The 27,068-nt window shown below is 44.0% G+C and overlaps 2 protein-coding genes and 2 long non-coding RNA genes across 8 annotated transcripts in view; 2 read left to right on the forward strand and 2 right to left on the reverse strand.

The window, feature by feature from the left end:
* The window catches only part of CRYBA2 (crystallin beta A2), a 34,377-nt gene extending 33,439 nt beyond the window's left edge, over positions 1–938 (reverse strand). The window contains exon 1 of the mRNA XM_083753662.1: positions 934–938. The gene's annotated coding sequence lies outside the window, so the exon portion shown is untranslated. The remainder of the gene's footprint in view (positions 1–933) is intronic.
* On the forward strand, positions 409–7,023 carry LOC310825260. The gene is made up of 3 exons (XR_014555201.1): positions 409–839; positions 5,343–5,493; positions 6,838–7,023. It is a non-coding gene; the product is annotated as an uncharacterized lncRNA (long non-coding RNA).
* A 2,169-nt stretch (positions 7,024–9,192) lies between these two features.
* Positions 9,193–15,749, forward strand: LOC310852634. The gene is made up of 4 exons (XR_014568330.1): positions 9,193–9,211; positions 10,357–10,423; positions 13,902–13,964; positions 15,237–15,749. It is a non-coding gene; the product is annotated as an uncharacterized lncRNA (long non-coding RNA).
* The window catches only part of CFAP65 (cilia and flagella associated protein 65), a 40,105-nt gene continuing 23,307 nt past the window's right edge, over positions 10,271–27,068 (reverse strand). For all 5 annotated transcript variants that reach the window (XM_083731517.1, XM_083731518.1, XM_083731515.1 and 2 more), the window contains 11 exons: positions 25,126–25,317; positions 23,601–23,759; positions 21,353–21,496; positions 21,045–21,161; positions 20,332–20,469; positions 18,499–18,561; positions 16,641–16,855; positions 15,756–15,914; positions 14,250–14,540; positions 13,035–13,172; positions 10,271–11,992 (listed from right to left, as the gene is read on the reverse strand). In XM_083731517.1, the coding sequence (XP_083587643.1) occupies positions 11,866–11,992; positions 13,035–13,172; positions 14,250–14,540; positions 15,756–15,914; positions 16,641–16,855; positions 18,499–18,561; positions 20,332–20,469; positions 21,045–21,161; positions 21,353–21,496; positions 23,601–23,759; positions 25,126–25,317 (1,743 nt within the window). In that variant the 3' untranslated portion in view covers positions 10,271–11,865. The remainder of the gene's footprint in view (positions 11,993–13,034; positions 13,173–14,249; positions 14,541–15,755; positions 15,915–16,640; positions 16,856–18,498; positions 18,562–20,331; positions 20,470–21,044; positions 21,162–21,352; positions 21,497–23,600; positions 23,760–25,125; positions 25,318–27,068) is intronic.

Below are 27,068 nucleotides of genomic sequence, written 5' to 3' on the forward strand. Positions count from 1 at the left end.
GCAAGCACAGCAATAGCCTGGGGACTGGCTACTGGAGATGTGTGAAGGAGCCCATTCCTGCCATGTCATTCTGCCACGAAATATGCCCCAGCCGCCACATGGGATTCCAGTCAGAGCATCACCTGGAAGGGAACGCCGAGGTATCTGTGGAAGAAAAAGAGCTTATAGGGAAAGGAAAGGAAAGGAAAGGAAAGGAAAAGGGATGGTGGAAGGGAATGGTAAAATAAAAGAAAAATGGGGGCAGGAGTAAAAAAATACTTAACAATAAACGAATAAAAGAAAAGGAGAGGCAGGGGTCATGTCTGGCAGAACTAAACCCTCGGATTTAGTGCAGGATAGGTTTTCTTTGCCTTTAATAAATATCCAGTACAATGTAGGACCGAATGCTGCCTGGAGAAGGGAAATTCCAGATTCCGTTTCCTCTGACTCATGAATCACACTGGGTAGCCACGTTGCTGTAAGCAATTAAAAATAATGACAGAGGGGAGAATTTTGCCAAGCTTAACTTCTCTTCCCACCCTGATGGGAGAAGCTGCATATGCTTAAATTCTCTCTTGTTGGCAAAACTATCGAAGGCAGAGAAGTGCAGTGCTGAATCAGGCACCCCAGCAGGTTCCCTTTTCTCTCCCACCCCCTTCCCCAAGTACCAGGGATGGTCCTGGGGCACAGCAGAAGCCCCTGTGCATTTGGGCTGTTGAGCCACCCATAACAAACCCCTACTGGGGCAGCCTCCAGCCGCCAGTCTCCTCTTCCCAGCGCCCATCCCCCCCCCCCCGGCATTGCTGAGCAATAGCCTGGGAACATCTCACCTGGCTCCAGTGACACGTTGGCAGCTCCAGGTGAGGGACTCACCTTCCCAGCCGAGCAAGTGGAAAATGAGGGTGATGCTGGCCCTGCGGTGGCTTTTATAGGCCTGATAAAAATAGCTCTGGCTTGGCAGGCAGCAAGGGGGGCCAGGGCGTGGGGGGCTGCATGGAGGAGCCCGAGGGCTGGGTTGTCACCAGGAGAGAGTGCCGTCTCCCCTGCACACCTGTCATGGGCTCTGCATTTGCTCAGGGCAAATATTGACACAGCAGGGCAGGAAGGCAAGCCAGGCATGTAGGGTGGGGGGAGAGGGGGGCATCAGGAGCCCCCCAGATTAGCACCAGAGCCCTTGCTAATGGGGTTGATTAGAGCCAGCAGCCCGGGCAACTCGCTGCACAAAGAGCAGAGAGGGGGAGGGAAGGAAGGCAACGCTCATTAAACCTTCCCTGGAACAACACCAGCTGTCGCTTTCCGCCCACCTGCCTCTCTCACTTCGCTGCCCCAGGGCGGGCAGCGTGGGGAGGGGGGAGGGAGGGAGCGCAGTCCTGGGCAGGTGTATGGCACTGCTGGGAACACAGGAGGAGAAGGGAGGAAGGAGGGGATGGGCATGGCCGAGGGAGGGACGTGTAAAACGTCCACATCCTGGTTCAGGTGCAAGGGGATTGGCAGGTGCCAAGGAGAATCGGGCTTGAATGTGCAGCTTTGGGAGGGAGAACAGGAGAGGAGGCTGTGCAGAGTTCCCTTTGTCACACCGCTGGCACTGGAAGGCAAACCAGAGGGAAGCTAGGTTGCCCATTTGTGCCAGGCAGAGGCCAGCAAATTCAAATCAGGCCTAAGTGGGAAGAGTACCTTGAGTGCACTATTGAGGAGTGAGAGGCTGGAGAAAGTCACAAACTGAATGTAACTCAGCGTGGTGTTTATACACGCACACACAGACGTACATTACGCACAGTTTGGAGACGGTCGAGCAAAAGAACTGCACACAATGTACTGGAGCTTGGGAGGTGACTGTATGCTTGGGCTTCTGCTGGAGAACAAGATTCAGTCTTTGTATTAATCGTTTGCCTAGTCCCTTTAATTATATTAAAGTGCTTTTTACAGTTTTCATTTTGCTATGATATATTCCTCCCATTTTACATATTGGGCACCAAGGCAAGAGGTGTACTTCCTGAAGGTCTACCCAGTGATTTCATGCTGCGTGGACTTGAACCTTTACTACACATCTACAGTCATTCCGCTTGGACAAAAGTCTTCTCTCCTTGGGATCCCTCTCCCCTTGGTCTTCTGTAAACAACATCAGCATTGGCAGAGCCACTGCTGAAGTCAGTGGGACAGTTCTCTCTATGGAAACCAAAAAGGCCATGAGAATGAGATTTCTGAGCCAGGGACTTGGAAGAGAGTGTTGAGTTCTAGTAGTTAAGGCAGCTTTATGTGACTGAAAGGAAACATTAAAGCTAGTGTGTGAGTTGCCTGTTCTGGGAATGCATTTCTGGTTTCATGTTGCAGGATTAAACTATACTCCCAAACTGAGTTAATGGATGTCATCTAACGAAACAGTATTTTAGCTTTAAAAAAACCCAAACCCCTAAAACAGGGGTCAACAAGGTTTATCTTGCCTGAGCCGCATTGGTCCCACAGAGATCCCTCTGTGGGCTGGATTGCACGCCCGTGAATGAGCATGTGCTCATACTATGTGTATGCGCCTGCACAGTTGCGTTCTTCAGCATCTGCGTCTGTGCAGATGCGATTTTCGGCGCCACGGGAGCAAGGCGCTGTGCCGGTTTAGTGCATGTGAGTGGGCAGCTTGGTTCAGGGGCAGCTCATGGGCTGGCCAAATGACCTCTACAGGACGCTACCAGCCCATGGGCCTTAGGTTGCTGACCCCTGCCCTAAAACAGTGCTGGTAGTTAAGGCCCTTGGGCAGCCTGCAGTCAATGTGGCTAGGGGCTCTGCATCCCAAGAACCTACACTGAATGGAGTCTCTCCAGGCAAAACTAGAATTTATCCAAAGCACAGAACTGCTGCCCAAAACAGCTGCCACATCTGGAGTTCCTTTCCCCTGTAATATTTAGTAATGATACCATCATACTGTGCATTCACACACACATCCCTTGATCCACATCATGGGGCAATAGACATGGGACCTCTGGCCTTAAGAGGCATTCCTGTGTTTTCCATAATGCCTAGTTCTCCCCTTGTATACTATGCCAGCAATGAAATTGTAAGGTTGGAGCGGACTTGCACATCATTTACAGTAGCCTGTCAGAAATGAAACTGAAATTTCCATGTGCCAGCAGTCCCATAAAACAGAAGGGTGCAGCCTTTGTTGTAGACTTTATGATCACTATAGCAGAGTGTAGGTGCATCTGATGTCCATGAAAAGCTTATGTCATAATTTGTTATTCTTTCAGATGCCTGCCACAAGATTCTTGATTGTTATTGTAGTGTATGTGTGACAGCCAGAAGTGCCTGTAGGCTGTAAGTATAAGAAGGAAAGTAGAAGAAGCAAAGCAATTGGGGTGTGTGTGTGTGTGTGTGTGTGTGTGTGTGAAAAAGACTGGTAGGAATTCAAAGAGGTTAATTTTTCATTGAATTTTGCCCTTTTTCCAGGATGACTTGACACTGTGTGGTTTTTCTTATTTAGATAACACTTACAGGGTGGACAATGCTTTACAATGTTACTTGATTTCAAGACGAATTTGTGCTATTACTCTTGCTCCCATTTTGCAGTTGGAAATCTTAAGGACAAAGAGATTAGTGACATACCTAACACCATACAATGCTGTCAGAGCTGCCTCTAGGTCCCAGCTCACAGAGGACCAACGCCAGGTTAATGTAATGTACAAAAGTCTTTATTGAAGTTTAGTTTCCATTTCAACGCCAGAGCGTGCTGCCCTACGTCTTAGACCTTAGATCGGCGAAGTCCCGTCTGAATCACCTCCCCTTCCGCACCAGTTTAAGATCCTAGCCCTGCTCCACCTTCTGCGCTGTTCTCTCCTCCTCTGGGTCCTCCTGCCCGCTGGGGCATTGCCCTTTCTAGACTCCTCCGACGCTGAGTCGCTTAGCTCCTCCCCCTGCCTCCGGCGGGCTTTAGGACCCGGTTCCCAATCCTCATTCTCTGCTGTCCCGCGCTCCTGTACATTTGAACTTGTTTCTCGCGCCAACCCAGTGACCTTTCTCCTAACCGTTACACTGCTTCTATCACTGCTTCCCTCTTCCGTGACACTGGCCGGATCTGACCTCCCCTCCGTTGCCTGACTCTCTGATGGAGGCGTGGTTAGCTCTGCCTCGTCTCCTCTCCCTGGTGGGGAAAGCACTGGCCCCGATACCTGGGACTCTTCCCCCCCACTCTGCTCTGGTGGGGAAGCTGGTCCTGATTTCCAACTACTGCTCTGGGAGTCCCTGCTGCCCCCTTGCTCCTGGGGCGTTCCCCTTGGGAACCCCCTGCCCCTGGCCACTGGCGCCCCCTTTTGTGAATCTTCCGATTCGCTGGAGAGGCTCATGGAATCCCTCGGACCACTGTCCCCTCCTACGCTCCCCTCGGATTCCTCCCCCTCGCTCTCCATCTCCCCTCTTCCCTGTGCCTCTGCTCCTGAGCCCCTGACAAATGCGTTTTTTCCTACATATTTTAGAGACATTCTCACTCAATTTTCTTGCCTTAAGTGGCATGTTAGTTTCACTTTTGAGGGGACTCAATTTGTGCTTGCAATATAATGTGTGCAGTAACACCAGCAGCATTGGTGGGACCAGTATCAGTAGAAATCCAGGTGGGTGTTTCTTTTCTACATAATTATACAAAACATAAATTGAGCCATAAATTCAATATAAGACCTCTGCATAAAACTTGATGTCACGGTCTCTTATAAATCCCTGATTTTCAAATGATAGAAAGAAAGGTGATCATTTACTTCAGAGCTTTCTAAACATTCCATGTTGGAGACATACATCATTTTGTGACACAGTAACTCAGTTTTACTTGCAAACCGGAGGTTAAACTACCTTATAAGAGCATTACTACACACTGCAGCTGACACACTAATGTGTTGCACCACACAGTTTGGAAAGCTCTGGTTTACTTTGTTACAGTAGAACTACTGGGGCGGAAGGCAGTGAGCCCAAACTGTAGGTGGAACAAGAGACAATGGTGAGCAGAGCCAACTAATTCTTGTTTTGTCCCCTTCTTTCTCCCTGCTGAGTTCTTCAAGGACAACACGGGCAGTCAGTGTCACCCTCTGGAATGGTTCTAAATAAAAAGATAGGCAGGTGGGACTAACAGAGGACAGGGCCTTATTTTCCGAAAGGACCAGCCAGCAGCCACTGCATTGTATTTTGTTGGAACTGTCATGAACAGTACAGGACATTCTAATGGCCTTAAAAGCATTTTCCTTTCCCCAAACAATTTACCTGTTTTTTTGTTATATACCAGGGGATGTGCCATGTTCTCAAAAGATTTATTAAAGCAGCCCAGGCATTCTCCAGTATGATGTTCCATCTTGTCTTACTGATGTTCTTCCCCATTCCCCAACCCCCACTTATAGCAAGGATGCCATAGAATGACACCCTGTCCTAGCCAACAAAACTGGACCCTTACACACCAGTTGCCTGAAGGAAAGCATCATCATCATCATCATCATCATCATCATCATCATCATCATCATCGTAAGCCTGCAAAGAACAGCCTGCCAACAGGTGATCCATCCACTGCTTTTGTTCTTTCTCTTTTTCAGACCAACAATGGAGAGATACAGCAGGTGTTAAATGTTTAACAGGTCTGAGGATCACACCTGGCCCAAAGAATCCCCCCCCCAAAGGCTGTCAGGTGGGAAATGCACAACTGTTGTACCCCCTGCTTGTAGCTGGTGGTGCTGGAAAGAGCTGCTCCTGGTGAAATTTGCCTCTCAAATATGTCCTTGTGCCTGAGTTGTCATCTTAGATAGAAATGTGCAGTAGCTGTACTGTACATGCAGAATGATATCCAAGATGGCAATGTCCTCATAAGACATGGATATCATCATTGATTTTTAGCATTCTGACCTTGGACAAAGTTTTGGCAAGACATTTTGTGGTAAAATGAAATAGGTGTGTGTTGTCCATCTAATGTCAAAATTCACCAGGTTGTCTTGTCCCATTTATTGTTAAAAGCAAGACTATGAATTGAAATAACTATTATTTTGAAGTTTGTTTTTTAAAAAATGAAGATAACTCTTTTCTATATAACACATATGTATTGATGTGGATATCATTTTAAAACATGTCACTTGCATCAAGAATGACAGTGGGATAGCACCAGTTATAATTCAGATCAGAATCCACACACAGTATAATTTAGGAAGCAGGACATTAATCAGTGACCCTAACAGGTTAAATGATGCTACTATGTGTTAGAAAACAAAAGGTCCCTGGCTGGGCAGCAACTTGACCAAGAAGGATCTGGGCTTCATGCATGTTCAGTCATTGAGTGTGGAATTATCTTTTTAAAGGACCAACATTCTGCATGATGCTCTCTGCCAGTTTACTTTGTGCATCTGTTTGAATGGGTCCTGTAGCAAGAACTATAGCCCTACTAATTATAAATGTTTGTTACTTTAAACCAGTGATGGCCAAACAGCTGTTTTGGGACTACAATTCCCATCATCCCTGACCACTGATCCTGTTAGCTAGGGATGATGGGAGTTGTAGTCCCAAAACAGCTGGAGGGCCAAGTTTGGCCATCACTGCTTTAAACAAAAGAGGGGGGTTCCAGTGTAGAGGGGGAAATATGGGTTTTGAATCTGGGGAACCAGCAAGGCACCAGGGAATAGGGATATTCATTTTCCATTGAAATCAGGAATGGGGATCTAACCCTTTAAAATTCATTACAATTGCTTGGGGGGTTGATTGTCATAAGTGATGTCATAGGCACATGTGCCCATGACGATTACACAAGAACACACTTCAATTAATAAAAAAAAATGTTGCTTATAGAGTGAGGGTAGGAGATTTGCCAGCAACAAGAAGACTGTGTACTGGTAAAACCGGTTTTCCCTGTTGCAGAGCCTCAGTGTGAAGGAAGGACAACTGTGTTCCACAATCAAAAGGCTCCAGGGTGGGGTGATTTGCCAAAAAAACCTGGATGTTGGTACACACCCATTTAACAAGAGGACCAACGATGGACAAAAGGCTACTCTTTGAGAAACAGTATGTATGGGGGGGGGGGAAGGATATTCAATTGTGCAAAGGGTCTGGGCTTCTGGTGGGCATAACCACTGATGGAAAACCAAGCAGGAATGTGCACTATGTGAAAGCAACAGTTAAAATGAACTAAATGTTACTGTAAATTTTAGGAAGTGTATGAAAACAGTGGAAGATTGTTGGCTAAACACCTCACCTCATATGTTAGATACATTCAAAATTGTTGCATGAAGTTATGAAAGATGCTCTATATATGTTGGTTAATCTTTTTCTTTCTCAACACGCTCCCACATTTGTGAATTATGATCCTACAAAAGCTGCAACATTTTGTTTGCAAGCTGGAATCCAGATTGCACAATATAAACTGGAGACTGAAATTATGCAGGTCACAATCCAGCCCTGCATCTGAGATAGATGCAAAATCCATCTTCTTTTGGAGTTATGAAGAGATTTCACACCCTTTTATATAGCAATTCACAGGATATTAGACCATAATCTTCCAAAATTTATTTACATTGTTAGTCTTTTAATAGTAGAAGAAAGTAGAAAACAAAAGCAAATAGGGGTTTGTCTTTGTATCAGTGCATGTTCCTGTTGTTGTTCCCCATTACATAAAATTTGTACAAGACAAAGCAGAATGGAACTAACAATTAGACTCTGTGAATCCTAAAACATTAAATTTTTATCATGGTGTTTTATCTCTTCTACATAATACATATTTAAAAACTCATCTTCATAATCTTGCTTTTTAAACCATATATCCAGAATCAATTTATCAGGAGATAATTTGTGTATTGATAAACCTTTACATATTTAGGCTGTGATCCTATACACACTTACCTGAGAGCAAGTTCCACTGAACTCAGAGGGACTTACTTCTGAGTAGACATGCATTGGATTGCTCTGTTTACAGGCCTGTGGTAATAATAATAATAATAATAATAATAATAATAATAATAATAATAATTTATACCCCGCCCATCTGGCTGAGTTTCCCCAGCCACTCTGGATGGCTCCCAATCAAGTGTTAAAAACAGTACAGCATTAAATATTAAAATCTTCCGTAAACAGGGCTGCCTTCAGATGTCTTTTAAAGATAGGAGAACTGCTTATTTCCTTCACATCTGAAGGGAGGGTGTTCCACAGGGTGGGTGCCACTACTGAGAAGGCCCTCTGTCTGGTTCCCTGTAACCTCACTTCTCGCAATGAGGGAACCGCCAGAAGGCCCTCGGCGCTGGATCTCAGTGTCCAGGCTGAACGATGGGGGTGGAGACGCTCCTTCAGGTATACAGGACCAAGGCTGTTTAGGGCTTTAAATGTCAGCACCAACACTTTGAATTGTGCTCAGAAAAGTATGAAACATGGTTCATACAAATGAGCAAGTTGTTTCCCCTCTCAGTACATTTGAACAGAAGTATTTTTATAATTCTGTGTTTTTGTATCTCCAGTCACAATTATTTCAACAATGAAGAGCCGCTGACTATATATAATGCTCTTTGGAATAGAGAATAAAAAATGAATGAAGCTTGGGTGTCTAGGAGATACTAAAGGGCAAATGAGAAATAAAAGCAGTGTTGCAGTGGGTGGGGAAATAATAGACAAACTAAGAAAGGTGTGTTTTCCTGGAGGGGGAGATGAGTGAATAAGGTAGAATAGTCAGTCATAGGCTGGGAGTCGGATTGCCTACAGTGATTGCATCATGGCTTGTGGGGTTGCCAGCTGACCAAATACAAACACATTCAACCTGGCCTGCTCTTGTGCTTTTTAACTGTTGCTTGATGTGTGATGTGTAGAAGCAGCTTGTCGAGGTAGAAAGGCAATCATTTTCACAACCAACATCTGTTCAAACTTATGTTAAAGGCACAGGAGCAAAGGTTGGTGTCTAGCTAATACCCTTCTCCCCCAGATTGGGCGAGGGTTTTTTTCTCCCTGAGAAACTATCTCATGGCAAACAGCAATTCCAGCAGCAATTCCAGGAAGCTAGATTGCTGGCAAGGCACCAGATCCTGGCTGCATAAAGCACTTATTTGTTTCTTATTCAGCATTATGCTGTTACAATAGAACAGCACTTTGTGGTTCAAACATGAGTGGTTTTATTTTTGTGATCCTGCAAGGGAGTAAGCAAGACAGTCACAGGGCTAAACTTGACTGCCAACTAGATGTTAATTACATGACTACAATTAATGTACACTTTTCTTTTCAGTTATGTACATGTACACCATGTGGGGAGAGAGGGGTGAGTTTAACTCTTCAGCTTCCTTGCTGCTGACCCAGGCTTAAAAACAAGAGAGAGAGAGAGAGAGAGAGAGAGAGAGAGGTTTCTACACTTGAAATGCAAATAGCAGCTTCAGAAAGGCATTTTTGGGACCAGGAATGTGGCAGGAAGGCAAAGTGTTAAACTGCTCTCCACATCTCACAGGATCCTCAGACTGTGACTGCTATTTACATAAGGAGGGGGAAGCGCACAGTAATTGCATTCACACAATTATTGTCATGTTCGTTTGGCCCTGAAGCTCCACAGCTTGGAGGCTCCATGCTCAGCTTCCTTTTGAGGGCCTAGCATGGTGCTGCTGGCCATCACATAATGCAGCTATGGCATAGCTTGGCTCTGGGGCTCTCTCTTGGGTTTAGTTAGTCTCCCTCTCAAGGCAGCTAGCTAAAACAGCTCACAGAAAAGAGAAGCAATGTGCAGGCTAAAGAACAGAGCAGAGGTGCTTTACTAATAACAGCGAGGCCTTGAGCAGCCAGCCTCCCCAATAATTTAATCACATCAGACCATATTCCAGTTCACGTGTACGCAACCCATGGCTGCTCTCCATGCAGTGCACCCACCCCTGCCCACCTTTCCCACCAAGCTTCAGCCATCACCTGCGCAACGGGGAAGATACTGCTGTTCACATGCTGCTAAGCAGCATGGACACGGCCGCTTTGGCTGCATCCTCTCTAAGTGTTTCCAATCCAGCCACGATAGATAGCTGCCCGTGTGCTTTCTTTCTCTTGAGATTCTTCCTAGGCTGTCTCCATTTGACACCTAAATACTACCAAGTAGCTAATTGAGCTGTTGCCCTGGTTTGAAGATAGGTAATGATACCGAGGAAAAAAGAACCGCCCTATATATGCCAAATTAAAGCCAATTCAGACTTTCTGAAATAAATTAGCTGCAGTACAAATACTTTGTTTTTAAAAGGCTTATGGGCTTAGGTGTTAAGTCCCCCTGCTAAGGTGGCATGAGAAGTCTGTGATGGTGAGAGTTCTTGAAGATATTGTTGAAATTGCTACTTGAGTACTGACAGTGTGGTGGGAACAAAAGTGTTTATTGTTGAACTAAACTGCTGTTTGAATAAAGCCACTGTTTTCAGTACTCTTCTCATGCTGTTTTAGTCACAGGAACCTCTGCTCCAGAAACAGAAGCACAATATTTGGTTGCATGGAATTTGTCATCCTGAAGGTATGTCTGTACATCATGCCCTGTCACATTTCATTTCAATTTTTGCTCTCACCAACCTTGCAGAAACCTTTGCACGTGCCCTGTTCATACCCATATCTTCCTCCTAAAATTGCATGTTTGGAAATTGGGGGAGTGGTTGCTTTTCTCAATAAATTCTGAATTTAGACCACCACACATACCCCAATGATTGGGGCCAGGCACCCTTGAGAGGAGATGGTGAAATAAGTTAAAATCTTTGCTAAAAATGAACAAGGCAGCTCTGGCAAATGGATGGGTTTGGCACAATGGCAATTCAGCATTGTCAAAAAAGGGGGGGGGTGTTGATCAAGGATGATAGTCATTACATTAACCTAAAGAGATAAGGCAAGACTACTGTCCACACCATTCACAGAAAAGTTTATAATTCTATAATGAGCTAAAGCTTTTGGACACAAGACATTGCAGTGAATGGGGTACCCGTTGCTTTATTGTCAGTCTGCTGGCTGGTTGCTGCTTAACAGAGAACAGATCATGCTACCTCTCACACTTCAAATTCTTTGTTCCAGTTTTCATAGATGCTTATGTGTGTTGAGGTTATGCTAACAATTTTGTCTTACACTTAGAACACATTTTGGATAGATACCTCTGCAAATTCAAAAACAGGACACTCAAAAGAGATCTTTGAAAGATGCAAATCAAGCTGCTAGGAGAGTATATTTGGTGATGTTTAGAAACTGCAACACGCTGCTGTTACAGAGCTCAGTGGCCCAAGCCCAACAATGTATAGCAATTTGAAAATGTTTGTGTGGTGATCTAGCCTTAAAAAAAACCAACATCTTCAAGGTTTGCAGACCTCTAGCTCCTGGAAACTAAAAAGGAATGACAGAATGAAGAGTCTCTCCATAAACAGCCTGCTTCTTAAACAACTGCATGCTGAGGCTCAGGCCACCCCAGTTGGCTTTCCGTCAAGTTTGTGTTATTTTAATCTTGGTTCCTAGTGTTCAGAAAGGCTTTGTGGCTTGCATATCTGGTTGCCAGATTTCATTATGTAGGAATCGTAGCAGCAAGGAAAAGTGCACCCTGTGCTTCCTCTGCGGAGGCTGGAGCGCTGACAAACTAGACTGCACTGCCCCTTGGTGGAGGGAAAATTGAACATTTACAATACAAGAGGCTTCCCAAGATGAAAACAAAGTCATCTTAATTTGAAAAATAATCTCTCTCACACATGGCACAAGTGAAACCACTTCTGCTTTGGTGCAAACCAGAGTTGTATTTTGAAGGCTGCATGATAAAGATCCCGTGCTATTATTGAATAGGGTAGGGTCACATAGTTTCTCTGCAAGTCACTTCTCCTTTGTTTGACCCACCTCCAAGAAAGCAGCTTTCCAGTAGCACCATGGCTCCTACAGGGACTAGCCAGATGTGAATACTGGACTTGTCTGGTACCAGAGTTCTCCAAGCCCCTAGGGGGGCAAGATGATGTGCCGCTGCCCTTCAGAGTCCTTGTTCTCTCTGGAGGCACAGGTCAGTGGTGTTGTGGTGGGGTGGAGCAGAGACGGTTTGTGCATTGGAGCAATGGGACTGATAGTCCTGAAATAAAAAGCTTCATTTCAGTTTTTACAACTTCATAATACTAAAGAAAGTATTCTAAAGCCCCAGGTCCAGTTTCTGACTTAAAGAGCATGGCTGGGCATGTTCTTTGCTAGAGACCTTGGGAAGATACCACCTAACAGGATCCGAATGGCACACTTCTCATACCTTCTTGCTTGATTTCCTTGTGTAGCAGCAGGTACCATGAGAACCTTCTATTCTGACTGATTCACCCCTCTCCAGGCTTAACCTTAGTGGATTCCTTACTGCTTTTACCTCTTACCATTCTCCTCTGGCCAGCAGCAGAGTGTATGCTGGCAGTGCCAGGGAAGCTGCTGCCCACTCTCCTCCTGCCCTCCACCACCGGGTCATGTCTGCTACTGCAGCCAGGCATAATGCGCCTCACAACCAAGGAGGGTTCTGTCTTGAACACAGAAGGCCAATGAATAATTACCACCAACATTGTGACCAACACTTCTGCTGTCTGCTGCCGGGTCAGAAGTAACCCACCAGCAGAGCTGCTGCCACGGGGCACAAGGAGTGCCACAGGCAAGGAAGGTGGGTGGCAGTAATACTGCCCACTCACTTGCTCTCCTCCCCTGGACAAGCACCACAGCCAAGGAAGTAGCCTAGCCTAACCCCTCTCGAAATTGCACCTGAGGCCACAGCACCCACAGCACTCACCACACTCCACCTCTTCCTCCTCCAAGCCATCTTTCCCTTTATTCACCATCTCCTTTAACTTCAACCATATACCCATTTTCCTCATCTTTTGTGCTTCCATTCCATGGCCACTGAGCAGGCCAATCACACCACAAGGTGAGACAATCAAAAAAGGAAACCAATAGCATACAAAAGAAAAGAGGGACGAACATTCCAACCACAAGGACATAAATGACCCTCTGCTACTAAGCTTTCATATTTACTAAATAGGCATCAACCAAGTTCTTCTATCCTTTTGTTCTAGACTCATACAAAAATGAAATATTAATTTATTATTATTATTATTATTATTATTATTATTCCATACCCCGTTACTCACTTTTGGGAGAAAACAGTAGGGAGTGCAATGATTCTGGGTCGTGCTGTCAGCACTACCTCCCCACGACTGGCCTCCACCAGAACGTTTCTGATGGTGTTTTCCAGCACCATCTCAGTCAGATTTGAAAATGCTGGCAACCTTTAGAGAAAAGAGCATTTCAGTTCTCCCTGTCCAGGGAAGTTGGTGTTTCCAAGCATGCTTACAGAATGGTACTACAGAATAGTGCCCACCCTACTCGCTACCTTTTTAATAGCATAGCTGACAAGTTGGCAAAGTTCTAACGAACCAAAGGCACACTGGCCTGAATGAAAAAAAGCTAAACCAGTTTTATTGAAAGGGTGTGTTCACAGACAGGACAGATGAATAGATGAATCCATATATAGAACTGAATGTCTATGATGGGACTCAGAAAGTACCAGCACACATACACCAGGCTAGTAAATGTAAGAGAGGTTCTAGGCTGAAGCTTAGGCACAGATTCATTGCTTCTCTCTAATACACTGAAATCCTTCTCAACTTCAGAGTAGTAGGATCATCACTGTGATGGATTGTATTTACTTTTTCTCTTAGATGTCCATAGAAGTCAGGGGTTGCTCACTTCTATGGGCAAAAGAAAAGCAACAGCCCTGTCAGGGAAGGGAGTAAATTTTGTCCCTAACTCAAGTATGTGCCAGACTGCAGTCTCATTTCTTTCTCCCATAGAAATGTATTTGTCCCTTTGCTTTCTAAAGAGAATATACTGGAGTGGAGGGAAAAAAACCATCCCTCCATCTCAGATACTGATGGGCTCAACATCTGGGATGAGGCCCAAGTTTTACACTACCTCTTCAATGTCTCCAATTATAGCTGCTTTACTTTCTCCCACAGACATGAATGGCTGCTTTTGGCTTTTGTTGAGGAAGAGAAATGCATCCCATGATATAGCAACAGGTACTTTGATAGTGCAGAATATAACCTAAAATGTGTCGCTTAGCAATATTTTGAAATTTGGGATATTGTGGCAAGAGTTAGCATTTTAAGGACATAGGTGAGCCGCAGGGACATGGAATGAGTGGCATTCTTTTAAATATTTTTTAAGTCAGGACACTAGCTCAAAAACATTGTTGAATCCTGCCCATTGTTCTGTGCATCTTTCGCATTACGTAAGTATTGTCACCAGAGTATAGCTATTTTGCTGAGAACCCCTACTTAGATATGCCCCTCAATTTGGCTCACCTGATAATGGTTTCTTTCTGCTCCCGGAATTGTTCCTTCCGAATAATGACACTTAGACTCTCTTGAGCTTCTGAAGTTTCTGTAGGAGATCTCTCTTGTGCTCCTCCAGCATCTTCATCTTCTGCTCTACACTTAGGGCTAAACTCTGGGGAAGTTGGTGTTGTAGAGGTACCACCTGGGCTGTGCTTTTGTTTGGCTGACTCCTCACTCCAGAACTGGCAGAAGTAGGGTGTGGGCTCTGCTAGGCTTCTGATCACTGCTTCCTGGAACTGGCTTTCCTCCAGCAGCCCCCTAGAATGTCAGGAGAGAATTCACTTTGGAATGAAAGACAGAGCTGGCTGCCTTTGTCACACTGTTGCCCTCTGCCCCCAAACCCTGGGAATATGAAAAGCCAGCGTCCCCTTGAGACTATCCAGGTATACATCCGAAGGGATACGTGTAGGAAAAAGGTATTGGAAGTCTTCCCTGAATATAGGTTCCCCCACATCACACTAAATTAGTAAAATTGGCTGCAGTGAGATGTCATGGTGAATTATCAGCAAGAAAGCAGAGCAAAAGATGCAAAAGCTCAAAAGACTGCCACTCCCCTTATGAACTGACCCTGCCCTGTGATCATCATTTGAGGCCCTTCTTCATGTGCCTCCTTCATAAGAGGTCTGGAGGGTGGCAACACAAGAATGGGCCTTTTCTGTCGTGGCTCCCCATTTGTGGAATGCTCTCCTTAGCGAGGTACGCCTGGTCCCTTCACCTTTTTCGCATCAGGCAAAAACATTTCTCTTCAACCAGGCGCTTGGCTGGTTAACATTTGATGGCTTTTTTAATGGGTTTGTGGGAGGGGGGTTATTGGTTTGTCTTTGTTTTATGTATTTTGTATTTTTCTGTTGTGAACCACCCTAAGTAATCTTAGGGTGATTATTATTATTATTTAATTTGTATGCTGCCCTTCACCCAATGTCCACAATTGATTAAATCTTCCCTCTCCTGCAGGAATTTGAACTAATTTACCTCCATGTTACTTAGTCACTACAATGAAGTGGACTTGGACCAGGACAACCTGACTTTCAAATCTCCATTCAGTCATGAGGTTCACTCCATGCCTTGGATAATGCCAAATCTCAGCCTAATCCACACAAGAGCATAGGAATCTGCCTTATCCAGAGCCCATGTGGCTCATTATTGACTGACTTGCAACAGCTCTCCAGAGTTCCAGACAGGAGTCTTTCCTCAGCCCTTCTGGGAGATGCCATGAATTGAACTTGGGACCTTTTGCATGACAAGCATGTACCCTGCCACACCCATTCCCTATGGCCTTTCCCCACCTCATAGGATTACTGTGAGGACACAGTGTAATAACTCCTGTACACTATTGCTGACCACCTTGGAGGAAAAGAAGGCAAATGTGACAAATACAAACACCTAGCCTTGCAATTCTATGCATCTGAGCAGACTGTTATGAAAGCATATTCTGCCTTTGAGCAGAAGGATTCTGGTTGAGGAGCCACCCACTTGATCACTGTCGACAGCATGTCTGTCACTAGCTGTGCCTCCTGTTCCGTGCAGCTTGCTAACGCCATCAAACTTGGAGATCCGCTCTTGCTCCTGCTCCTGCTTCTGCTCCTGCTTCTGCTCAGCGTATTCCTTCTGATTGTCGTCTTCTTAAGTTGGCTGGAAAGAGGGCAACAAGGAGAATTAAAGTGCCTTGTCAAATGATACAAGAATGCCATGAACCACAGGGTCTCTAGAAACAAGCCAAGATTTTTGTCCTCTGGCTCAGTTTGTTAAATTTCCCCACAATCCACAGCAGTGGATTGGAAGGAATCAGACTCACACACTGCTTTTCTCAATTCCAACATACAAATGTTAAGAAAAACAACATGTAAAGCAGCTTTCGTAAGAGTGAGATTTACGTAAGATTCACAATTTCCTTATGCATTGGGTTGTATCAACTAAGTCCTACCTAGAGTAGATGGTGTAGAGCAGTTAAAATTAATATGCTGGTCATGTTGTAAAGCAAGCTTCCCCTGAACTGAACTTGTGATATTATTTTAACTGTTTTTAATTGTTATGTTTTTAAATTATTTGTGTTACTGTATATTTTAATAAAGGAAGTTTTAGTGTACTCTTAATTATGGATTGATTTTATACTTGTAAACCACTCAGAAGACATCATAGCATATCAGTATTACAGTATATAAATTATTAATAATAATGTCCATTAACTTCACCAGGTCTACTCTGAGTAAGACCAGCATTGAATACCACCCCCTTGCTTTTTGAAAAAAACTGTTTTGGATGCCAGTAACAAACAGCATCTCATTTATTTGTCTTGTAGGAGAATATACAGAGAACCAACATCTCCCCTGGGGACCTGGGGACAGGGGAAGGCCTTACCGGAAAAGGAAGTGCTGGGGCAGGTCATTAGGGAAGTTGACCAGGTAGTCATCAGTTGAGTGTGACCTGGCTGTAACCCCCAAGTGCATGAGGAAGGGCTTGGGGGGCTCCGGCTTCACCCACAATCTGCTGGCATCTTTGTTCCTTGTGAGCTTCCTCTGGCTGCGGCTGGCAGGAGGGTTAGGCACATGGATGTTCCTAATGGGTGGAAGAGTCTGTTGGGGTAGATTTTAAAAGGCACTCTTTAATGAGTGGGTTGGAGCCCTCCAAAGCCAACCACCACTATGTATTTTGTGTTCTCATTTTGTATTTGTATGTTGCAAACCACCCTGTCTTTTTGGATGAAGGGTGGTATACAGATTAAATAACAACCAACACCAGAACAAATTGCTTAAAAGAGGGGTTGGGGTTTCTTTCTGTTTTATACACACTTCCAATTTTCAGCCTTCATCTTGGTTCTCCCATGAATTAGGCTGTGCATAGACCTCACTCTCAAACACAAATGTGTGGAGAAAAGAATGGACTATATATAAAAAAATACAGTAATTACTCAGAACCTTCACCACATCATTCTTAGGGGCTCATTACTGGACTAAGGAGTACCCTCAAGCTAAGAACCTGCTCCTTCAGCAGAATTGTGATTCCCGTCCAAGCACCACTTAACTTAAATATATATATATACATATTCTGAATTTTTTTCTGTGCTGCTATATCACCAAATATCAAGGTAGTATATACTGCTCAAACATAAAACATCATTTAAAGATGAAATTAAAAATTCAAGAATACAGATAATCAGTAAGGCTAATCAAAATTAAACGGCTGGCTCCAAAGGTCTATTGGCGCAAGTAGTCTTCAAGAGGCCTCCAAAAGTCAAAAGCAAGGATGCTTGCAAAATCACTGCTGAAACACAGTTCCACAGCATGGGGCAGGCAACTTCTCTGGACAGAAGAACCACCCCAACAGTGAAGAAGCTGGATTGAGCTTCAGTTTATTGACCCTTATCCAGCCCATTACCAAAGTCAGGCACTGGTTTACCATGCAGAGAAACAGAACTATGTGTCCTCAGCATATTGATGACAACACACTCCAAAACACCAGATGACTCTTCTCAGTAGTTGCTGTGCCCAGGAAGCCTGCTTGCCACATTGTGGTTAGACTATATGACTATTCCTTTCTTAAGGAAGATTGATTCTGTAGGCTGGAAGCTGAAGCTGTTTTTGCACAGCACTGATTGGCTGGTAGTGGTAACTTTTGATCCCATACCTCCCCAGAGCAGCTTTGCAAATTAAACCACCACAGCACCCCCCCACACACACAAACAATACATTTGTTTAAAAAATGCAAAGATTTTGGATCACATCAACATTTAAGTGGTAGTTCAGTAAACATTTTCAAAAGGCAGGCAGCTCACCTAAACCACTGGGGAGCAGGGGAGTAATGGGACACAACTACAAAATCAGTATTTAAAATGGACTATGCAGTGTAGTGGAAAGGCAGACAGAAATCTGACACATACATCAAAGTGGTGGGGACTAGCTCTTGTTTTTGGATAATCCATATGCCCCCAAAATGCACTTTTCCTGATCATCATACTGGATTGCTACCCACCCTGCAGCAAAGCATTTTCAAATAATACAGAAAAGCTGTACAGTCAAAACAGACCCAACAAATGCTTTGATAGCAACACACAATTATTCTGTGTGCGTGGGCACTTCCATTCTGCCACCAAAATGCCAAATTCTTAATCAAGCATCCTAGCTCTGAAATAAGAGCCCCGTTGGTTCACAGCCCTATCAGTCACCCTCAGAAATCTCAACATATTCCACTTCAGAGAAGGTAATAGTCAACTTTTTACCTTGTATTTCCGGATCACTGGATGTGTGGCAGAAAGCTTTCCTGATGCCAAGTTTGAAGCCCCCTAAACAAAGGGAAGAAAATCATAGTAAACATAACCATGATGCTGTTACACAATGATATAAAGTAAGGTACTCAATGGTGCAAAGTAAAGTATATGCAAATGTTTATAACAAAGCCCTGGCAATTTTGTTTGTTACTATAAAAGAGCCAAAGGAAGGTGCAGTTTTGAGCAGAGAGGCGCAACAGTCAATGGAGCAGGGGTTTAACCCTTTCTGTACCAGCCATTTGCCCCCTCAAACTGCTTTGCCCCGTGTGAGGTTCTAGATGGATAATCTGGAACAACATAGGGGGAAATTCTTCCTTCCTTCCTTCCTTCCTTCCTTCCTTCCTTCCTTAATGCAATAATAGCTTGCAATTTGCAAACAGAATGAAAATTCAGAGTTAAAAACATAGCAATCACAACAACTGTGTGTAAGAGATTTCGAGGAAATTGCCTACAGAGAAAAGGTTCAAAACTCTTTTCTCCCTTGCTCCTCTTCTGCTCACAACAACAGCCTCCTGAGATTCCTCTGCATTTTTGAAAAGGCATGTAGCTGTGCTTTATAACATGCCTTTTCATATAACATGTACAAGTACATTAGTCAGGGAGGTGTAATTGACTGCAGCTGCCTGCTGAGTGTATCCTAACCAAAAATCCAAGTTTGCCTTCACGTAACTTGTGAAATGGCCTTGAATTTCTGTGCTGAATGGCAGGAATTTAGTAAACTTGTGTGAAAATCTGCCAACTCGTGACACGGTTTGCATAAAACTGCAGAACAGTTATGGAAGTGGTCCCCCCTTCTTTTTCTGTTCCCTTAATGTGCTCCATCTAAAAGGCACCTCCAGAATGTCAGTATTTTGTGGGAGGAAATCAAGTGCATAGCAGAATGTTAGGTTTGTGCCATTACAGTGGATGAAAGCAGCACATCCACTTAACAAACCCCAGACTTTTTGTCATTTGCAATGTGATGGGGAAATGTGTTGTAAAGTGGGATGGACAAGCGCCTAACAGGAGCACATATAAACACCCTGCAAGCAAATAAGGATGAATGCTCAACAAACAGGTAGTCTGGAGGGGCCCTAAACATCCTGTCTTTATTTTCAACATGCAAATTAGCATATGTAGATAGATGAGGACAGGTGCCAATGCAGGAATCCTGACAAGTGTTATCATCAGAAGAGGAAATTTGCAGAGCATTGTATCTGACATGAATGCAAAGAAGATGAGTTTTTATGAGTGTGAAGCAGGCAGATCTAATGCACGGGGATAATTCGCCTGGAATTTCTCCTGTGCAAGTTTCACTGAAATGAACAGTCGTTAATTAGGTTTGTGCAGGAGAACTTCCTGGAGGCTTGTGTCCTGGGTTAATTAATTTGAGGAGGATGCCGCTTGGATTTTCCACCTCAAGTGCTGCAATGTCTTGGGCTTGCCCCACAGAAAGCAGCTCAGTTGCTAATAGGTTCTTAATATCACTTTTGTCTCCCCCCGATTTACATTTGGAAACTGTATGTGGGAAAGCAACCAGAAGATGGCTGAAAATACATATGTGTAAAGTCTGAACACTCACATAGCTTTCTCAATTGTTGGACTCAAGTCTCATTTGTGCCTGACCAGTCTACCACTACAAAGATGCATATCTTCACTTAAGTCACTTTTTGTCCTACATGTGCTTGCAAAACACCAATAGAATCATGTGATACAGGTGTCACTTTGAACAGAAAACCCATCCAAAGAAGCTGTACTTGTTCTTTTTTCAGTGCTAAAATCTCCCTCTCTGGAAGGCCAGCTTACCACTGGAAACTGTTTTAGGTTCTTCTGTGTATCCAGGTCTTTCTCTGTGATGGTGAACTCCACAGCCTGGCGTGCCTTCTCAGCTTCCCATTCTTGCAGCTCTTTCTCATACTGATCGAGTGGGTGCTGGGTAAAAATCTACAGGGGACAAACCTATGATTAACTCAGCATTCTGCAAATTTGCACTCCTGCTACTTCAGTACACTGAGATGATGAAAAACCTGCTCTGCCTATAGACATATGTCTTCTAAGTATGAATTTCTAGCAAAACTCTGACTTTATTTTCTGACCTTATACACCAAATGTGTGGAAACAATAACTTGTCCAACCAATCAAAGCAAAGGGTTAACCGGGATCTCAAAAACCTCCCACCAACATCTCAGTAAGATTTAGAATTCTTAGTTAACACACAATCAAAGAGGGAACAAGGTGGTTGCAGAGCAGCAACTACAAGTGTTTGGACCAAGGACGAAGCTCAACTGCAGCACCCTGAGAAATTATGAGGGGGCAAATTGAGCCATGCCTGCTCAACAGCATCCTCATTTGTTGTATGTATTTGTCACCTCATACAATAAGTTTCTAGGTGATATGCAACAGTGGTACTATAGGAGTAGGTAATGTAATAGGAGTCGAGTATATTTCAGTAATCTAGCAACATCCTTGGGTTTTGGTGTTCAAAGAAGTGATGATCTAAAGTACACACTAATCCTCACCTCACATATCAAATCTATGTTGTAGAAGCATGGAATTTCACCAGCATACAGTGTGAGAACAAATGAGACGCTCTCCCCAGCCTGCACAACTCCAGTCTCTGGAATAATGTCCATTACCTTGAAACAAAGAAAGTGGTTGTCAGAAGCATTAGCAGTGCATAATGGATCCCCACCAGAATGTTTTCAGGGCTATGGCTTCTAACCGTTAGGAAAGGAGGGTATGTGGCTTTCAGTACTCCAGCATCACAGTGGGAGAAGCCACAAAACTGCCAAAGGGTACCAAGAGCAATCAGACAGATGAAGCTCACCACCATGGAATTGGAAGTCCCAGTGTGCCAAGAAAAAACAATTGCCTCATTCTCGGAGGCATTGTTGAGAAAAAAGAGTCGGCTGCATTTACTGTAGACTGGGATGTTGCCAAAACAAATCCGGGGATGAGATAAGTACACCGTCTGCAAAGAGAATAAACAGAGGGTGATCCCCTATCCTAACAAGATGGGATCTCATGTCTCCCCCTTCCCCACCCACCCCTCCCCTTGAAAGGAAGCTAGCACAGTGCTACCAGTGGCAGACATTTAAGCAGCACTATATGCATGAAACATGTCTAAAAAAATACAGATTAGTGGTAGCAGCCTGTTTCATAAAACTCTCAGCTACAGATGTGATCCAGTTACAACAATGCTTTCCTAGTAGGAGGCATCCGTATGGGAAGATTGTGAAAACACTCCTAGTGTAGCTGAAGCAAAGGGTTAACCGGGATCTCAAAAACCTCCCACCAACATCTCAGTAAGATTTAGAATTCTTAGTTAACACACAAATATAGGTCAAAACCCCAGCTACTTCAAGGGGACAACCTTCTGTGCTCATCCAGTTCTCCCCCCTCTCCCAGTTCTTTTCTACCCAAAGGGAAGGAGAAAGTCATGGTGGTAGCAACACATGCCACCTCTGCCCCACTTCCTGCTTTGGCCAAAAAGAGATGGCTCTACTCATCCATCACCACCACTGCATTCATGATGAATATATTTTCAGAGAAAGCTTAAGCCTCACTGGAGAAAGAGCATGTGAGCTTTCAAATAATGTTTCAGGTGTCACATGCAGAACCTCCCTACTGTTGAATATATAACGGATCATACTATATAGTCACATTAGACTGACTTCGCTTGTTTCAACGTTGGTAAAAGGCTCTACATGGTAAGGCCTCCGCACCATAGTTATAAAATTTATAAGTAGCAACTGTGGAGATTGGTTGGGCAGCATGCTATATCCCTGCACGCTGCTGCAGCTGCTGCCTCTGGCATTTGAATTCTATCATGCAATCCCAATCAACCCCTGTGGCTTCCATTTACAAATGTTGCAGCAGTGGCATGAATCTTTCAATAATACTGAATTGTTTGGTTTGGTTTTTGCAGCCATCACACCACACTTGCAAAATCTGAAGCTGGCCATAGAATTCTACCAAAGGAGCATCGTGTGTCATCCCAGAGATGACTGAACAAGCAGCATTCAATTCTCAAAAAGCAATGACTCATTTGCAAGTTACTTTCTTGCAGTAATAATAATAATTTACTATTTGTACCCCGCCCATCTGGCTGGGTTTCCCCAGCCACTCTGGGCAGCTTCCAACAAAGATGAAAAATACACAAAAATGTCACATATTAAAAACTTCCCTGAACAGGGCTGCCTTCAGATGTCTTCTGGATGTCAGGTAGTTGTTTATCGCTTTGACATCTGATGGGAGGGCGTTCCACAGAGCAGGTGCCACTACTGAGTAGGCCCTCTGCCTGGTTCCCTGTAACTTGGCCTCTCGCAGTGAGGGAACCGCCAGAAGGCCCTCGGAGCTGGACCTCAGTGTCCGGGCAGAACAATGGGGGAGGAGACACTCCTTCAGATATACTGGACCGAGGCCGTTCAGGGCTTTAAAGGTCAGCACCAACACTTTGAATTGTGCTCGGAAACAATCTGGGTTTGCAAAGCCTAGCGCTACTCATCCTTACTTGTGGGCACATCATAGTTGATCAAGGAGGCTAACATTTTAAAACAAAGCAAATCAAACAGCACTAGAAAATTAATAAGAAATCGCAAACAAAATAGGCCACAGAAGTGGAATTAAAATTGCATTACTGAGGCTCTTGTAATCTGAATGCATGTTGGCAAGACAACAGCACAGGGCAAATTGAACAGATGGTTTATCCAGTAAAAAACTGCTGGTTCATATCACAACATAAAGAAGTTCTTCAAAACATGCAAACCCAGAAACATCTGCAGTATGATAGGAGACTACTATTGCATGCCTGGTTCTTGAAGAAAAATCAACACTGATTTTGTGGTTCGTGGACCACAAATTGCATAGGCCTGGTTTAAATTAACCAATTGCACAAAGATAGCCATTGCTGTTTGGGTGAGAGGAGGATCACACAAGAAATTACTCAAGAGGAAACAGAACTACACAGAGAAGTATAGCTGTTGCAGTGCCAAGGGCTCATACAATTTGAAATCTCTGTTCTACGCCCTCCAACGTTCTTCCATGCTAGAAGCACACCATCCTTTGATACTTACCAGGCCAGGCACTGTTAATTTGGCAGAACCTGGTGTTGTCGCAGCACAAACCACTTTGTCGAATTGTGCTGATTCACCCATAACGTGTGGATCGAAGCCTATGCCTTGGAAGGTAATCAGAGCAGAGTCCCCTTCAAGGATGTGGATAGGTACCTCTACCTAGGCAGAAAAACGAAACACAAAGCTGCGACTGGAAGGGCTCTGGTTTTACTCTGGTGTCCAATAAGAGTCAAAAACAGCTTTGTTGGAGTACAGCAGCTATCTTGCGAGTTAAATCAGGGAAAGGATGTTCATGTCAGAGCCCAAGGGGGTTAGCAAAGCAAGGAGAGACAGAAGCAAAATAGGCCTGTTACCTTTTGCTGGGAAATGTTCCAATCAGTTTTCAGTTGGTAGTTCAAATCTAAAAACAGAGCTCATAAGGCTCACAATCTCTGTCCTAGGAAGGCAAGTGTGCTTTTTACATGCTCAATGATACTCTTTTCTATTATTTTACACATGCCAAAGATGACCGCTGAAACAGATTCTGGATTGAATTCTGCAAATTAAGCCCTGGTTGTGCATGGTTCAGAGCCATTTTAATCAATTTTAGTGTTTTTGATAAGCCACTGTGTACACGAACCAAGAGTTTCTCCCCACTTTTAGGGCTTTCCTGCACCATTGTGGCCTTGGGCAATGACTGCCCAGTTGTTTCTCATTTGTTAATCTCCATGTATCTTTCTGCAAGGTTGTGTTTCTTTGCAGCTATGTTTTTCCAGCAGTCACAATGCAGTCTTTTGTAACTAATGAAAATATGACAATAATTTTCACAGATAATATGCTTGTCACTGCTGTAATTGTATAGAACGTGGTTGTGTGGATTTTACATCCACTCACTAGATTTTGCCTGAGGCATAACCAGCGGTGTGTAGCCCAGCTCTTCCTTCCCGTACTCCCCAATTTGTACATCTTTAAAAGGCTTTGTTGTATAATTCTCCAGAAACAGAAACAGGAGCAGAAATTGCCACAATTCCCATGTTTGCCCAAGGTAAGGAATTAAAGTCAAGGAGGTGAATACAAATGGCCCGGCGAGTGTTGGTTCCTCTGACACCAGGAGGGGGCGCTGGTGTGTGGGCACCTGCTTCATGCCCCCTCCACCCACAGCCGGGGCCATGGCCCTTCTGGCAGCCCTGATTAAAAGTGTGTTGGGAAACATATCCTGCAAAGGCTAAAATGCACCTGGAGCTTGTTTTGGCTGACTGTGCATAAAAAGCTCTCAGATAAAAAGGTGTTGGTCACATATCAAGTTTGCATTCTTAGGAATTCACACTGTAATGCAGCTTTGGGGCAGCAATGGGGGCTGAAAGTTGGAAGGACCAAGAAGCAGCTGCCCCAGCAGGAGTTATGCAGCAATGAACAATATGGGAATGTATTAGAACTCTTGTGAATAAGGGCAGTTAAAGAAGAAAGTTCTAAGCAGCTAGGTAGGAATGCTATGAGACACAAACTCCCAAAGGAAAGTGCTTGTTCTTAAAGGTGCCAGCCTCACCGAGTACATTTTGGCTTCCAATGGTGAAAAGATCCATTCCGTGTGTGCTGTCAAGCCTGGACCAATCTCTCCTCTTGGATTCAGGCAGACAAACACCCCATGCTGGTAATTCTCTTCCTGTACTTTCATCAGAGCATCCACTTGGATTTCATACATTGCAGTTGTGGCACCTCCATTGTACAGTTCATAGATCTGCAAGAAGAGAGGGGAAAGATTGGTCAGCACTGGCTTTCAAGATGCTCACATGGTCTGGTGTGGCTTCTACTGGGTCTTCTACTATGTAGTCCCTATTAGAGGAAACCTAAGCCTGGCAGCTACAATCTTAAATGTTATTCCTTAGCAGAATTCCAAAGTTCTATATCAATCTGTGACAGCAAACCAGCCAGCAGTGTTTTCTCAGAACGCTTGGAACAGTTCAGGAAACGATATGAGAGAAGGATTCTCTTTGAGGTATTTTATTTACATCATTCTCTGCTATGTGGCAAATGAAATGGACTGGATGAAATCAGGATGAAGAAGGTTCTCCCACAATATGTATGCAAGAGACTGGATCAATCAATGTGTGATAAATGAAAATGTAGTGCCACTTCTTCCTTATGCAGACTGTTGAGTGTAGTCTAACTGCTGGGCACAAAGAAAAATTAAATGCAGGAACAGAGGGGGATTTATAGAGAAGTATCAACAGGGAAAAAGTGGGGTCCTGAACTCTTGTGTTAAGTGATTCTCCAATGCAAATGCTCCTCCTGCAGTTCTCCACCCCCAGTCAGACATTCCAGTCTCTGGGCTCATCCACACTTCCACTTCTCCTAGGCCTAGAAACCATGGGTCCAAGTGGTTTTCAGCTTGTCTTGTGCTTGTCAGACCCGAAGGGTCTGAGTGGTTTTCTGTTTGCCCCGCCACTGTCTGTGGGAAATCCCCTTCCTTAGCGCTGAATCGGAGCAAACATCAATACACAGAAAACCCGACTGACGTTTGCTCTGATTCAGTGCTAAATAGCAGGTTTTCCAGGAGAAAGCAGTGGGACAAGCGGAACTCTGGATGAACCCTCTGCAGGAAATGAATTAAAATGGCATGGAGTAGCTGCTGAAAAGGACAACTGGTGACCAGTCCTCCCCTGCAAATGTCCCTATGCCTGCATTGGCCTTAAAAAAGCACTAGAAAACCCATGCTCACTTTATAGTTTGTAACATCACTCTTGCCCAAAGCATGACGTTTCTTCTGCCACCTATCACCCTGTTACTTCTTTTTTTCCTTTTCCTTTTTAATTTGTTTGCACATTTTTCATTTACAGTCAGTTATAATTATTCCAGTTACAGACATCATCTCCTAACTCTTCTCACGTGGACTTTCCAACCTATCTTTCCTTGACATTCTAACCCAGGCACTTTAGTTTGCTGCAACTCCTAAAGCTTTCCAATCCTTCCCCTCCTTTCACTCTTTGTTGTGTTTTCTGGTGTTCATATGTTTAACCCTACCTGTAAATTTATATTTATACCGCTTCGTTTTAAATACTCCTAGTTGTTTCCACTCACTTAATACTGTTTTTCTCTTTGTATTTCTTATTTTGGCCATCATTGTGGCAAATTCTACATATTCTGTTAGTTTAAGCAACCACTGGTCTTTGGTCAGGGTTTTCCTTTTCTTCCACATTTTAGCATATAGTACCCTTGCTGCTGCTATTGCGTAAAGGAAGATGTTTTTTACTTGATCTGGAATTTCCTGTCCTATTTTAGCTAACAGGAATGCTTCTGGCTTCTTGGGAAATAAACATTTAAGCATCTTCTTCAGTTCTTAGTAAATCATTCCCCAGTATTTTTTTTTTTTTTTTTTGCAAATTCGCATTACCACCACGTGTGGATTATGATCCCTCCTTGTCTAAACATTTCCAACGTAAGTTGGAGCCTCTTTTATACATTTTAACCAGTTTGCTGGGCGTTAAATAC

This window comes from Podarcis gaigeae (genome assembly GCF_964106915.1).
Source record: "Podarcis gaigeae genome assembly, chromosome: 1".
Classification (NCBI taxonomy): Eukaryota; Metazoa; Chordata; class Lepidosauria; order Squamata; family Lacertidae; genus Podarcis; species Podarcis gaigeae.